General features: G+C 44.8%; 1 protein-coding gene across 1 annotated transcript in view; it reads left to right on the top strand.

The window, feature by feature from the left end:
* The window catches only part of ERBB3 (erb-b2 receptor tyrosine kinase 3), a 115,095-nt gene that overhangs the window by 76,896 nt on the left and 24,709 nt on the right, over positions 1 to 13,490 (top strand). Inside the window, exons 9-17 of the mRNA XM_089527149.1 lie at positions 249 to 369; positions 2,815 to 2,888; positions 3,485 to 3,575; positions 4,007 to 4,206; positions 6,510 to 6,642; positions 6,742 to 6,832; positions 8,686 to 8,840; positions 10,346 to 10,399; positions 12,987 to 13,128. Of these exons, the coding sequence (XP_089383275.1) occupies positions 249 to 369; positions 2,815 to 2,888; positions 3,485 to 3,575; positions 4,007 to 4,206; positions 6,510 to 6,642; positions 6,742 to 6,832; positions 8,686 to 8,840; positions 10,346 to 10,399; positions 12,987 to 13,128 (1,061 nt within the window). The remainder of the gene's footprint in view (positions 1 to 248; positions 370 to 2,814; positions 2,889 to 3,484; positions 3,576 to 4,006; positions 4,207 to 6,509; positions 6,643 to 6,741; positions 6,833 to 8,685; positions 8,841 to 10,345; positions 10,400 to 12,986; positions 13,129 to 13,490) is intronic.

Genomic DNA, 13,490 nt, shown 5'->3' with positions numbered 1-13,490 from the left:
TTATAATAAGGGACACCCGGCAACCCTATATGGGACATATGTTTTGCGCATACCTTAACCAGTCTCACAAAATAATGAGAGGATTTAACTGTTCCAAACTTGGGGGGGGGGGGGGGGGTTTCCCACTTGCATAGCCATCCTTCCTTCTGTTGTCTGCTTAGAGGGAAATCATGTGCAGGGTGGGAGGTTAAACTGGTATCATTCACTGCCTTGAACACTCCTCCCCCCTGATATTGCCTTGTCTTCAGCTTGTGAAGGGACCGGAACTGGAAGCAAATACCAGACAGTTGATTCCAGCAATATTCACAACTTCATCAACTGCACCAAGATCCTGGGAAACCTGGACTTCCTTATCACTGGCCTGGAAGGGTAAGGGTGTTAGGATTGTGTAACTAAAGTTTAAATACTGCTTGGAAATGCTGCTTTTTGGGAATACAATTCTTAGCATCCTCCAGTTAGCATAGCCAGTGGCTCATGCTAGCTGGCAGATTAAGGGACTGGTGATCCAAAAAGGTAACATTCTCAAGTTCTGTGAGGGACAGAGGACAATATCACACTAAACTGTTACAGTGCTTATATTCTGTTTTTAACTGCTATGGCTGCCTCCTGTGGAATCCTGGGATATGCAGTTTGGTTTCTCAGCCAGAGAGCTCTTAGGTCTCCCCAAACTACAAACCCCTGAATTCTGTATAGAGGTTAAATAACAGTGCTATAACAGTATAGTATGATATTGGTAAGAATGGCTGGGATTTGCCTTAGCAATGCTCAGGGAATCCTTCTCACTCAGCAGCCATATCTGGGGAGAGGCATGACTATTGAAAATAGCTATTCAGTGGCGAGGAATCATATCTTAGGTCAATACTAGTAGGCCCTGCGTGCCTTTTGGCTCCTGATGGTGAAATTATCATTATGTGAAGAGAAAGAGAGCTTGGAGCCTACTTTGAACCTACCTGGGACGTAGAAAGTAATGCCTGAGGGACAATGCTTTATTCTATGTTGTATAGGATAGCATGGCTTCACTTCTAAGCAGTCACTTATGATTGTGCCCTGTTAAATTCTATGCTCTAACTAGAAATGTTGGTTCTTCCAGAGGAACAGCTCAATTTCTTCTGTGGAAGGAATGCAAGGAAGATGTTGTGAGAAAACATGGGAGAGTTACACTTGAAAGCCTCTGGCTGCTTGCAGATGCATCTTTTACTGTACAATCACAACAGTACATTCATAGAGGGGTTATTGGAGTCTCAATTATGACTTCTTTCATTTGTAAACTTCTCTCCCCATGTGTTTCCGTTATTTTTTCTGTCTAATTTTCTTGCCAGGGAAAGGTAAGGAGAAAAAAAAGGAGTAGGAAGATGGAATAGCTACAAAACTCTGAATGAGTCAGGGTGATTGTATCATAAATGGTTCACCTGAAAGCACCCACAATCACCCAATATTTTCTTGTGTCAATAGAATACAGGAGAAGTAGCCCTACACAGCTCTTCTTACCCTGGCTGTAAAGCACTACTGCTATCAAGCAGCCTAGATACAGAGCTTATTAACATAATCAGAACTTTTGGAGCTTTGTTACTGAGGCTCTTCAATCACAGTTATGAATCCAAAATAAACCACCTTATGAGACCAGATCGAAAGCCTAGTGGTACACACAAGCACAGTCCTGCTATTTGAAATTAAAGTGTTGGCAATAGCCAGGAGTTGCTTTTGATTATTTTCAGCTTTTATGTAGGCTATGCCCCTTTTCTAATCTGGAGAAGACTGCTTTGATTATGCCAGGCCATGTTTCGATAACTTTTATAGACTTCTGGAATGCTGCCTGTGTTGGGCTCTCCTACAAGAGGACTTGAGAACTGCAGTCAGTGCAGCAAAATGTTGCCCATCTCAGCCTGTTTTGCAGCACAGATGTGGACTGACAGTTAGCTTATAGGCACAGTACAAAAGCACTAATTACCCTTTGAAACACTTCAATGACCCACCTGTCTGAGTTTCTGCCTGCTTGTCTTTTGTCCTGGTCTGATATTCTAAACCAAGGGTAAGCAACTGTCAGCAGACCCTGGAGGAGGGCTATACCACCACCCTCATCATAGCTATGCTATGGTATGCACAACATTAAAAAAAGTTTAAAAAGTGATTGAAAGGTGTTGGAGGACCTTAAGGGCCTCCAAAATTACCTTAGATGTCTAAATGTAGCCTGTGAGCCACATTTTTCCTGGTCTTGTTCTAAACAGCAGAATCCACTGTCCTTCTCTGGGCTGCTTAGTTTGAATTATGGGTGTCTATAACCTTTTGCTGCTGCTATTGGAACCCATAGGTTTTGTTGCTTTAATTTTACTTCAATATATTTTTTAGTTTTCTGTTATTGTTGTAGACCACCTCAACACCAGGAAATAATACATAGTAATGAATAGATAAAATCAATTACTTTAGTTTGTGATGGTTTTTACATTTCTGAAGTTGTTGCCTTAGGTTCTCAGCATGGAGTCATGGTAGATATTACGTCTCTTTTCCTGGAGAAATGATATTTATATTCCATCACTTCCTCCTTTGCCATCTACCTGAAGGCATTTTAAAAAAAAATCTATTATAGTGAATTACTGAAGCCATGGATAACCTTGGTTATCCATGGCTTTTCATTCTGGCTAATCACTACAGGGCTTCCTTGGATGTACTCTGCAGGTTCAAGGGATTATTATCCTATGAAAATTGATTGTGAAAGGATGCTGTTAAAGAAGAATGCTGTTAGACTGCCTTTCGTGATGTCCCAGCTTGAGACCAATTGCTGGTTCTCACCGTTTTTGCTCTGCTGTCTTTCCACAGAGACCCATGGCACAATATAAGTGCCTTGGACCCAGAAAAACTCAACATTTTCCGGACAGTGCAAGAGATCACAGGTGAGTAATAAATAATGGGACGGTCTGCTTTCTCATCTAAATGTAAATTGTAAGGAAGGACTGTGTCCCACTGGTGTTTGGTGCAGTGTTCCTTGTCCTTTTGGTATGATGTAACAGCAATGGGAGATTGAAAGTTAGAAAGAACCAAGTTTAGAGGGCACTATTTAGGAAAAGGATTGTGGAAGTCAGTGGAAATGTGAGACATTGGCTGTTCCTTGATGTGGAAAAAGTAGCTGGCCTCATTTCTTTCCTGGTACTGGGTGAATTTGAGTTCTGATGAGTCCAGGCTGTAGGATCATTGAGGCTCTTGAATCATTGAAGATCACAGCATACCTGTGTGCCACAAGAAGAACATAGGGAATCTGATAGAAAGGGAATTGGCAGTGCATTTGCACATTTCTATTTGGAGAAGGAAGGGTCAGCATGAAAGAACTACCTCCAATGTCCCTCCCAAACATTTACATTCATGTGTGGGATTTTGAACCTAGAAAATAAGGCAGAGAGTTGAGTACTAGAGAGGTGACACTGAGTAATGCTGAAACAAGGCTGAGGACAAGGGACTTTAGAAATCACTAGTGTCCTGTTCTTTCTCTTAGGCTACTTGAACATTCAGTCGTGGCCCAAACATATGCAAGATTTCAGTGTCTTCTCCAACCTAGTCACCATTGGTGGACGTAGCCTTTATAAGTAAGTGTTTCTCCTTTGTTTTATATGTAAGTGTTGCTCCTGAGCTATAAAAGGCCTTAGGACTTCTTTGTCTCCTTGGTAATGCCTAAGGTCAGACCTGTCCAGAAGATCTGCTGGGGAGCATTGGGCAAGGAATTGTAGAAAATGCACTACAGCCATAGTGGCTGAGCCTGGAATCTAGTCATCTCCTCACTATTACCAACCACAAATACAGACATGCATGCATGCACACACATATGTGCAAACACTCCCCTCTGAATTCTTCAGGGATTAGACTGGAGCTCATCATTTGAGCCATGTTAGTTGTAAAGGCAGCGAGGCCTGTGGTCTTCAATGCTTGCCAACTGAATTAACATCTGTCTGTCTCTTCCCATCCACTGACTCTTCCTATTCTTCTTCCTGAGACTGACTTTGGTTTGTGTTTTTTCTAGCCGTGGTTTCTCCCTGTTGATCATGAAGAACATGAATGTGACCTCTTTACACTTCAGCTCACTTCAGGAGATCAGTGCTGGCAAGGTCTACATCACGGAGAACCGGCAACTTTGCTATTACAACACTATCAACTGGGAACGTCTCTCACGCCAGAAATCAGATCTTGACATCAGGAGTAACAAACCTGCTAGGAAGTGCAGTGAGTGTGGGGACAACAAAATGTTTCTGAGGATTGGGAGACATGGGTGGCTGCTATACTAGGCTAAATTCACACAATCAAAAGGAAATAGCATTGGGTGCTTCTGTAGAGGTTATAGTATGGCTATTTTCTGTACTGTATGCAGATAACTTTTCACCACTCCGTCTCATTCATAAACACACAAACACACACACACACGAGTATCAAGTACAAGTGGATTTCCAACTTTTTTTTTCATAGCAAGAATCCTGTTAAGGGTATCTCAGAGTTCTTTTTTTTTTTTAATCATAGCAAGAATCCTGTTAAGGGTATCTCAGAGTTCTCTTTTGCTCCTTATCAAATTGGAACCAGTCACTCTTTCTGTGGATAGAAATACCACAGGAAGGTCAAAATCAGCCCTGATTTCAGATCATGTTCACAGATATCATTTAAAAATTAGATGTATGTGTGTGTGTCTTTTTGCCTTAAAGTTGCCTGTTGGTGACCCCATGACGCCTTATGGTGACCCCATGAATTTCATAGGGGTTTCTTAGCCAAGGAATATTAGATGTAGCTTTAACAGTTCCTCTGAAATGTAGCCCACAGCACCTGGTATTCATTGGTGGTCTCCCATCCACGGACTAACTAAGGCTGACCCTACTTACCTCCCAAGGTCAGAAAGGATCCAGTGCCTGTATAGTATTTAGGCACATGCCCTTTGTACCTCTTTGCACTTTCTCTTATAGACACAAGTACATGTCTAGACATTTATAGAAGTACAAGTAGAAATTTTAGTCAAAAAATTGACCCCCCAAAAATGAGCCAACCTGTCCATGGGTCAATGTATGCACTGTACTCCAACTCCTATTTTACTAAGAAAAGACCCATCCCCTGGTGAAAGGCATGAATGTAATCTCTCCTGGAAGCACTGGCCCCTCTGTACTCTCTCATCCATCCAGCCATAAACAGTTATGCCTGCTGGAATTTTGCAAGTTCTTTGGCATTATTTTCATTCGCTTCATGCTTTGTTACATGTCCCTAGGTTTTACCTTCACTCATCCACTAACCATGCCAAAACCCATAATTTTGACCCCCAAACCTGCCCTCAACTTATATATGAGGTTGGCTTATAGTTGAGTATATATGGTATGTCACCACAACATCCCTAATCCTTCGCAAACACACACATGCACAAAGTAGTGAGGAACTGCTTCTATAATGTGATTCCATGCCTGCTGGAAAAGGGATGACTTTTCAAGTCATGCTATTCTAGCTTAACACTGGTACCCTCTTCTCTATCCACTGGCCTTGGCAAGATTCTCCAAATCTCACGGGCATGCAGATAGTATTAAATGGTATTGTCAATTGTTACCAGTGTCCTTTTGCTGTCATCTGCCTTGGCCTATCGGCTGCCCACTATGTCATCAGATGAACTAAGGAGGTGGAAGATAGGTGGACCATAATGATAATAATCTGGAAGACCTGCTGTGACATCAAAGCAGATGTTTCACTTATTGCTTGTTGACACATGGGCTATTCAGTAGTGTTACTGGGGGGGCTAGGGGGGCGGACCACACCAGCTGACACCCCAGAAGGGGGTGACACCCAGTCAGCCCCCCTGCATCATTCCCCATGCTCTGGGCACGTGTGCCTTGTCCCTGCGCATGCCACTTTCCCCCCATGCACCACTCTTTGCCCGTGCACACCATTCCTTCAACCAGTTCACCACATGTTTCTTTCCTTTCCCTCCACGTGCACTCCTCCTCCCCCACATGCCACTTCTTCCCCCCTACGTATGAGCCTCTCCCTTCCCCATGTACATGCCATTCCTCCCTCCCCTGCGGGAGAGAGAGGGAGTGGAGCACTGTCCCCAGAAGCACCACCCCGGAAATCACCACCCCCAGAAGTCCCCCCCCCATACCAGGTGACACCTGATGCGGTAACACCACTGGGGCTATTAGCACCCTTGTTATTTGTACTTGTGTGCAATACATTTGCATGGATAGTTATCTAAGAAATTGGATCACTGCTATTCCCAAAGGATTTTTTATTTAAAATATTGAATACCTTTCCCTTTTTAATAAATTATCAACAGATAAGTCAGGGAAATAAGAACAGGGATTGAAGCACTTCCCCTCCAAGAAGCCCCAGTAACTTCTAAAAGGGATTTTTTGGACTACATTTCTCAGAATCCTTCAGCCAGCTTGACCTGGGGTAGTCCAAGAAAGTAACTTTCCCAAGCTCTGCAAGGAGAATATGACTCCCAATTGAAAATGGTGGCCTTGGTCCCTATTGTAACATAGGCACTCTGTTTCTCTAACCAGTCCAAGAGGGGAAAGTGTGTGATCCTTTATGCTCCACCAGTGGCTGCTGGGGGCCTGGGCCAGACAACTGTGTCACCTGCCACAACTACAGCCGTGAAGGAATCTGTGTTGGCTCCTGTAACTTCTATGAGGGGTAAGAATAATCCCCCATAGGGGCAGTTTTCCTCTGCTCCCCATTCCATCCTGGCCCCAGATTTGTAGCATCCCTTCTCACACTGTTTTCTACCTGTAGGGATGTTCGAGAGTTTTCAGATGGTGGTGCTTGCTTCTCCTGCCATCCACAGTGCCAGAAGATAGAAGGAGGCCTCACCTGCAATGGTTTGGTACAGTATTGTTACATATTTCTGGTTTATTTGAGAGGATGTTTATGTATAGATATCAAATTTGTGTTTGTTTAAATTGTGCATCTACACTCCACCTTTTCAGATACACGATGCAGTTCTTAGTACTGAAGACAATTTAAAAGTGCTGCCATGTGTAGAATCATGGAGCTGGAAAAGGCCTCAAGGCCCATCCAGTCCAACCCCCTGCCATGCAGAAATACACAATCAAAGCACCCTCGACAGATGGCCATCCAACTTCTGTTTAAAGCTAAATAATTTTCCTGAACTAATGCAGCCTTTTCTGAACGCCAAGAAATAAGAAGTTCCATTAACCTTCTCTCAAAGGTTCTTGTTTCTTAGTAGTAAGGTAGTAGTAGGTAGGGATGTAGTAGTTAAAACCTTGCTCCCTGTTGGACCTTCATATCCTGGGGCCAAATCCAGTCCTCTTAGAGCCCCAGTCCAACCCTTTGAGAGTCCTTAGATGGCAGCTCCTTCTGCCACAAAACCATCTTCACCTGGTTTTCTAGCTTCTAATGGGGTTTTCCCCCATTCTAAAAAGCTGAAATATCCATCCTAAGGCATCCTTTGTTAATGACAGTAAGAGCTTTAAGATTACAAAAAAAAAAAAAAAAAGGCTGATGTTTTTGGTCCCATCCTTTTGCTTTTCCTGTCACTGGAATCAGCCCCGGCCCCCCTGGGAACTTGTATCAAATTGAATTTGGCTCTCTGGCTGAATGAGATTCCTCACCCTTTATGGTAGGTGATATCCTCACCCTGGCAGTGATAGAACTTGGAACCTGACTTTTTTTCAGGTGCATAGCATGGGTGGGGCTGTACCCCAGGTCTATAAGACAGTGGGGGCTACAGGGCACTGCCTGCCACCGCCCAGTCTTTGCCCTCCCATGCCTCTGCCAGAGCTGTCAGTCCCATGTACTCCTGGCACCTTCACCAAGGTGAACAGATTTTTTAAAAAAATTAGCCAATGATGAAACAAAATGAACCTAATACTAGCTAAAAAGAGAGAGGATTTGCAACCTCATCTAAAGCCGGGGGGGGGGGGGGATCTTGGTGTTTACAAGTCCCTGCTGTAAAGTCCTTGCTTGTCTCTCCTTACCTGTTGCAAGGGGGGAGCAGCAATCAGTGACAGTTGATCAGGTCTGAAACAGAAAGAATAAATGAAAGCCAACCCAGGAGTGCCAACAGTCCAGGAGAATTCTAAGGCCCATCTTTCAATTGCAAATGCTTGGATGGCAATACATTTTGGGTCAGTTCTAGTTAACCCTCCCCATTCGTTACAAAAGTGCCAAAGCCCCACCATACAAGGCAGGCTTTTTTTATTGTGGTGATGTAGGGTTTTGTTGGTGAAACTTGAGGTTGGGAAATGTATTGCTGCTCCAATTTTTCTGGGACCACAGTTTCCATAATGTCTCACCATGGATTACATGGCCTAGGGTTGATAGAAGTGGTATGCCAAAAACATCTGAAGGGTCACTGTTGTCCTCCCCTGGTTTACAGTGTAACTGCATAAGAAGGGAAGTCACTTGGAACTGCTGTGTCTAAACTCACATTCACAGGGGCCTACACAGTTTTACAAAGCTTGAAGCACAGTGTGGAGCTCCTCTAGAGACTTTTATTTCCAGCAGCTGACACAGCCATCACCAACAACCAATAGTCAGATAGGACTGTAAATCAATTGTCCTCTGCTCAGGGAATTGCCTTGCTTGCTTGAACCATTGCAGTCTGAGTGCCTCATTCAAGTACTGTCTGGGGCCTTTTCCTTCCTCAATTACCTGTGCCATGGAGTGTCATGCTGTCCCCAATGAAAGTCATTTCCTCTCCCCCCCCCCCCCCAGGGTGCCGATGCCTGCACAATTTGTGCCAACTACAAGGATGGGCCACACTGTGTGGAAAGCTGTCCCAAGGATATCCAAGGGGAAAAAGGGCTCATCTTCAAGTACCCTGATGCCAACAAGGAGTGCTGGCCATGCCATGAGAACTGCACACATGGGTAAGTGTGGCATGAGAGTGTTATGCAATAATAGCCATGCTGTTTTTAGAGTGCTCTCTCCAGTCCATTGTCCTGAGCTGTTTTGCAAGTGAATAATATAACAAGGAATAATCAGGTGCCTCTCATATCTCTAAAGAATTATCAGAGAAGAAGGGAGAAAGTATGTGAAAAAGAACCAATGGTATATGGACAAGAACACCAGAAAAATCATTCCTGTTCCCTTCCAAACTGAAGGTTTCTAAATCACTGCTTGGTGACTTAAATGATGGTGTAATAGTAGGCTCTCTAAGTGGAATTGGACCCCTAGCTTTGAAATGTTACCTTTTTGAACTACAACTCTCAGATTTCTCCAGCCAGTATAGCCAAAGGATACTGAGGAACCAACATGAGGACATACCTTGGGGAAGTTTTTTTTGTGGGGGGGACTGTAGTTTCCATACTTTGCCTATTCTGGGAACTGAGGTCTAAAAGGGCAAATATTTCAAGCTTTATATGGAAAATCATCATGGAGAGTTCTTTCACCAAGGTTCTTGGATGCAGCTAGCGTTAATGCGATTCAAGCCATAAATACAGTGTGCCCTTGCCTTATGCAGAAGATCTGGAACAGATCCCCCGCATAAGGCAAGGCCTCATTATATTTATCACTTGAATTGCAGTAATGCTGGCTGCATCCAAGAACCCAAGGACCCCTTCGCATAAGGCAAATAGCGAGTGTACTCGAGCCCCATTGAAAATAATGGGGCTCGTGCATGTTGTGCAGTGCAGTGCACACATCATTGTAAGGGGTGCCTGCATCTGACGCGGGCGCACTGTATTCTGTTTCCCTTTTTTCAAGTGGCCTTTAAGAGGATCAATGAAGTCCAGCTTTGGTGAAGAAATAGGATTAACCTTAAAGGCTAACACATTTTATTTGATAAAAGGTTTTGCGGGCTACAGCCAACCAATGCCAGATAAAGCACGTTTGTCCTTAAGGTGGAAGAATGAGAGAAGACAATGTCCACATGGTATGCGATAGTCAAAAACCTATTTTTAAAAGCTCAGTATGTCTCAGTTTTATCACCAATTGGCCTTCTTTAGGGCCTATTCAATCCTCAGAAATTTCTGGAGTTGAAGTCTGTACTCTCTGGACATTTGATTATTATAAGAAAGTCCTTAAGGTGCCACAGGACTTGACTGTTCCTGCTGCAGTAGATGCCTCTCCCCTTGACCTCAGATACGTTTTATGTCCTGAGCAGCTTCATTTCCAGTGTCTTTTGGAACCTAGATAGCATAATCTTAAATATTTGAAATCATGCCTCTCACCCTCCGTCATGGTGGCTGCTAATACAGGCAGAGGACACATGCCTTCATTTTCTATGTGCTGCTGAGGGAGGCAGACATATAACCTGGGATGTGTGGCTCTTACTTTTCTTCACTCTAGTTTGCTACAGGTGCTGGTTTGTAAAACACATCTTGGATTCTCTGTCTCCCAGTCTAGATTAATCATTTGGTTCTGTTTTTTGTAGGTGTTACGGCCCACAGATTGAAGACTGCTTCATGGAGGAATTGCCTGTTGTCAGGTATCTGTCAGGATCCTGCTAATTGGATGGACTTGAGGAAGGAGAGCTCAGGCAAAAGCAAGCTGCTGCAGCCTCTCCTAGACTGTACATTTCCTTGTTAATAACTTTTCATCTTGACCCCACTTTGATGTTGCTTGGCCACACATATCCCCATTTCCATCTGTGAAGTGTTGTAGGGTAAGTCTAAATACCCTAAAGGCACCAGATCCCATCTAATCTTGAAAGCTAAGCAGGGTCACCCCTGGTTGGTACTTGGATGAAGAAGTGTCTACAAATGCCAGGTATAGTAGGCTATATTTCAGAGGACAGAACTGGCAAAACCTCCTTTGAGTATTCCTTGCCTAAAAAACCCTATGAAACCCATAAATCAACAGGTGACTTGAGGGCACACACACATATGCAAGAACATGACCTCTTCTCTCTGCGTGCTCCTCCCTGCATCCCACATCTTTACTTCACTTTATTGCTTTATTGCATCTTAAAGTTCAGGTTGATCTGAAAATAGTTCTCCATAGATTTGGAGAGAAAGCCCTCAAATTAACAATTTGCCTCACTCAGTACAGGCTTGAAAGGGCCATTCCTCTTATCCCATTCCCACTTCTCATTTTTCTGTCATTGATGATTGCACCCAAGACTCTACTCTCCCACCAGTGCCAGTTTGCCTTGAGGCCTTTGTGGGCGGCATGAACGGAGGGCAGGGCCACTGCAGGCCCATGCCTGTTGCCGGAGGGAGTGGATCATGGCACTTTGATCTCCTTCCTTTCCTGCTCGTTTTCTCCTTTAGAAGGTGGGAGAAAGTTCTTCCCACTACCATGTGAAAGTTCATTTCTCACTCCCTCTTCTAATTCCTTTGGTGGAACTAGCACTAAGAATATCCTGGATGAGCAAAGGTTCAGGACAGGTTGCAATCTGAGTAGGAGTACTTGCATTTGTAGGTTGTACTTCTATTTGCTTATCAGTGTATTTTGATAATGCCAGGGTTTTTGTGTGTGTGCTGAGAACTAATTGTGGTTATCAACATCATGCACCACCTATATGAATTAGGAAAGTAATGGATTAGTGATGTTGTTGTTGTGTGCCTTCAAGTTGTTTCTGGAGATTATCAGATGGAGGGGACAAACGATGGGAGCAAAGCGGATTGCGCTCATCCTTATCCTGTGATGACATGAAAGAGTATCACACACGTTACACTTATCCAGTCATTATCCCATCAGTGAAGTGGAATTGTCCTGTCACTTTTGAATAATGGAAACTTCTGTTAATGAAAAATGACAGGACAATTCCACTTCACTGACGGGATAATTACGGGATAAGTGCAACGTTGTTTGATAATCTCCACTGACATACAGCAACCGTAAGGTGAACCTATCATAGGGTTTTCTTGGCATGGTTGGTTCAGAGGAATGTTGCCATTGCCTTTCCCTGAGGCAATGGTCCAACTCCTACATTTTGTCCCTGGTAATAGTGGACAATTATGGCAACCCTAAGTCACCCAGTGGGTTTTATGGCTCAGGTGGGAATCAAACTGGTCTCCAGAGTCATTGCCTAATACTCAAACCTCTACGTGACATTGGTTCTCAATAGATTAGTGCATGTATCCTATTTAAGATTGTTTAAAGTTTTTCATGTGTCTTACTCTCAATTGTCCTTTTAATAGGCTGATAAGCTATATTTCCAAGTGCACAGTAAGCCCATGTTCTGATATTTGCCCAGTTATTCTGGATTTCTTAGGCGGGTTATAGACCGCCCATTTGGGGCGGTCTGGACCCGCCCCTTTCCCCGGAGTATCGGGGCTTCAGTGGCTACACCGGCAGCCGCTGAGGCCCCGATCCGCCGCTTTTTCGGGCTGCGGGGAAGCAGCAAAACGCCGCTTCCCCGCAGCCAGAAAAGGGGTGTCCCTGGGGCTTCAAGCCCCAAGGACACCCCACGGCGGCGGGGAGGGGGAGAAAGGGGCCGCTTGGCCCCTTTCTCCCTTGCTTCGCTGGGCGCAGCCGTCTGAAGGCTGCGCCCAGCGAAGCAAAGCAGCGCCGCAGACCAGGAAGGAGCTCCGAAACAGAGCTCCTTCCTGGTCCGCGGAAAGGGTGCCCTAGGCGCCCTGCCGCGGATTGAGGACGTCACATCCGCGCCGCCCCGTCTAGAGGCGGCGCAGCCGTCACGTCCTCACAGCGGCGGCCGTACAGAAGGGCCGCCGCCGTTTAGTGCGTGACGAGCACGCACTAGGGTTAGGGCGGTGCGGAAGCACCGCCCTTTTGTAACCCTAGTGCATGCTCGTCACGCACTAAAGTGCCGGTGTGTAACCGGCCCTAGTCATGAATGGGGAAAGGAACAATGGAAAGTAGGGAAAGTGCCTCCATCTCACCTGTGAAAATGTTACCCTGTCTCTGACCCATCTAAGATTTATTTGCATTTCTGCTTCATTGTAACCATGATAGTTAGCAGCATTTCCCCCCTATTAAGTACAGCTGGAGTGCATGAGTGGCTGAAGCCTCTCTAGCCTTGCTACCCATTTAACTTCTTGTGCTACACTTGTATAGAATTGTGTCTTTTACAGTCCCAACTAACAGACTGGTGTTTGTTTGCATCCTAGTAAAGCCTCCACACTGATTGCTGTCATGGTTGTGGGAGGCCTCTTTGTCTTCTGCTCCTGTGTCTTGCTCACCTTCCTGTACTGCCGTGGCAAGAAGATTCAGAAGAAGCGGGCCATGCGTAGATATCTGGAGAGGGGGGAGGTAAGACTGTACTGCTGTGCCATACCATAGATGAAAGAAACTGGGCTTGTTCGACCATTCACCAGATGCCTGACCATCCAAGGGAATAATGCGGCCTGAGGCAGAAATAATGTTGAGACCCTCCAGCTACCAAATAGATCATTTGCATCTACTGTGCTCAAGCAAGCAAAATGGCAGAAGGCCACACAGCAGTTGTGGACAGAGGCTGCTTTGTGGAGCCCTAGGCCAAATTTCCTTGGACATGTCTGGTCTAATTTTTAGACTAGATTTTTGTCAAATGTAGGCAAGGCAGGCGGCGGACTAACTTGCCCCTGTTAGAGTCTGATCCCAGTCTGTTTCCAGTGAAGCTCACTGCTGTCTTG

This window comes from Sceloporus occidentalis, unplaced genomic scaffold (assembly GCF_023333645.1).
Source record: "Sceloporus occidentalis isolate IW3139 unplaced genomic scaffold, rSceOcc1.0.p SCAF_1, whole genome shotgun sequence".
Classification (NCBI taxonomy): domain Eukaryota; kingdom Metazoa; phylum Chordata; class Lepidosauria; order Squamata; family Phrynosomatidae; genus Sceloporus; species Sceloporus occidentalis.
Note: the sequence above shows the minus strand (reverse complement) of the source record. Positions and strands in the feature narration are given on the sequence as shown.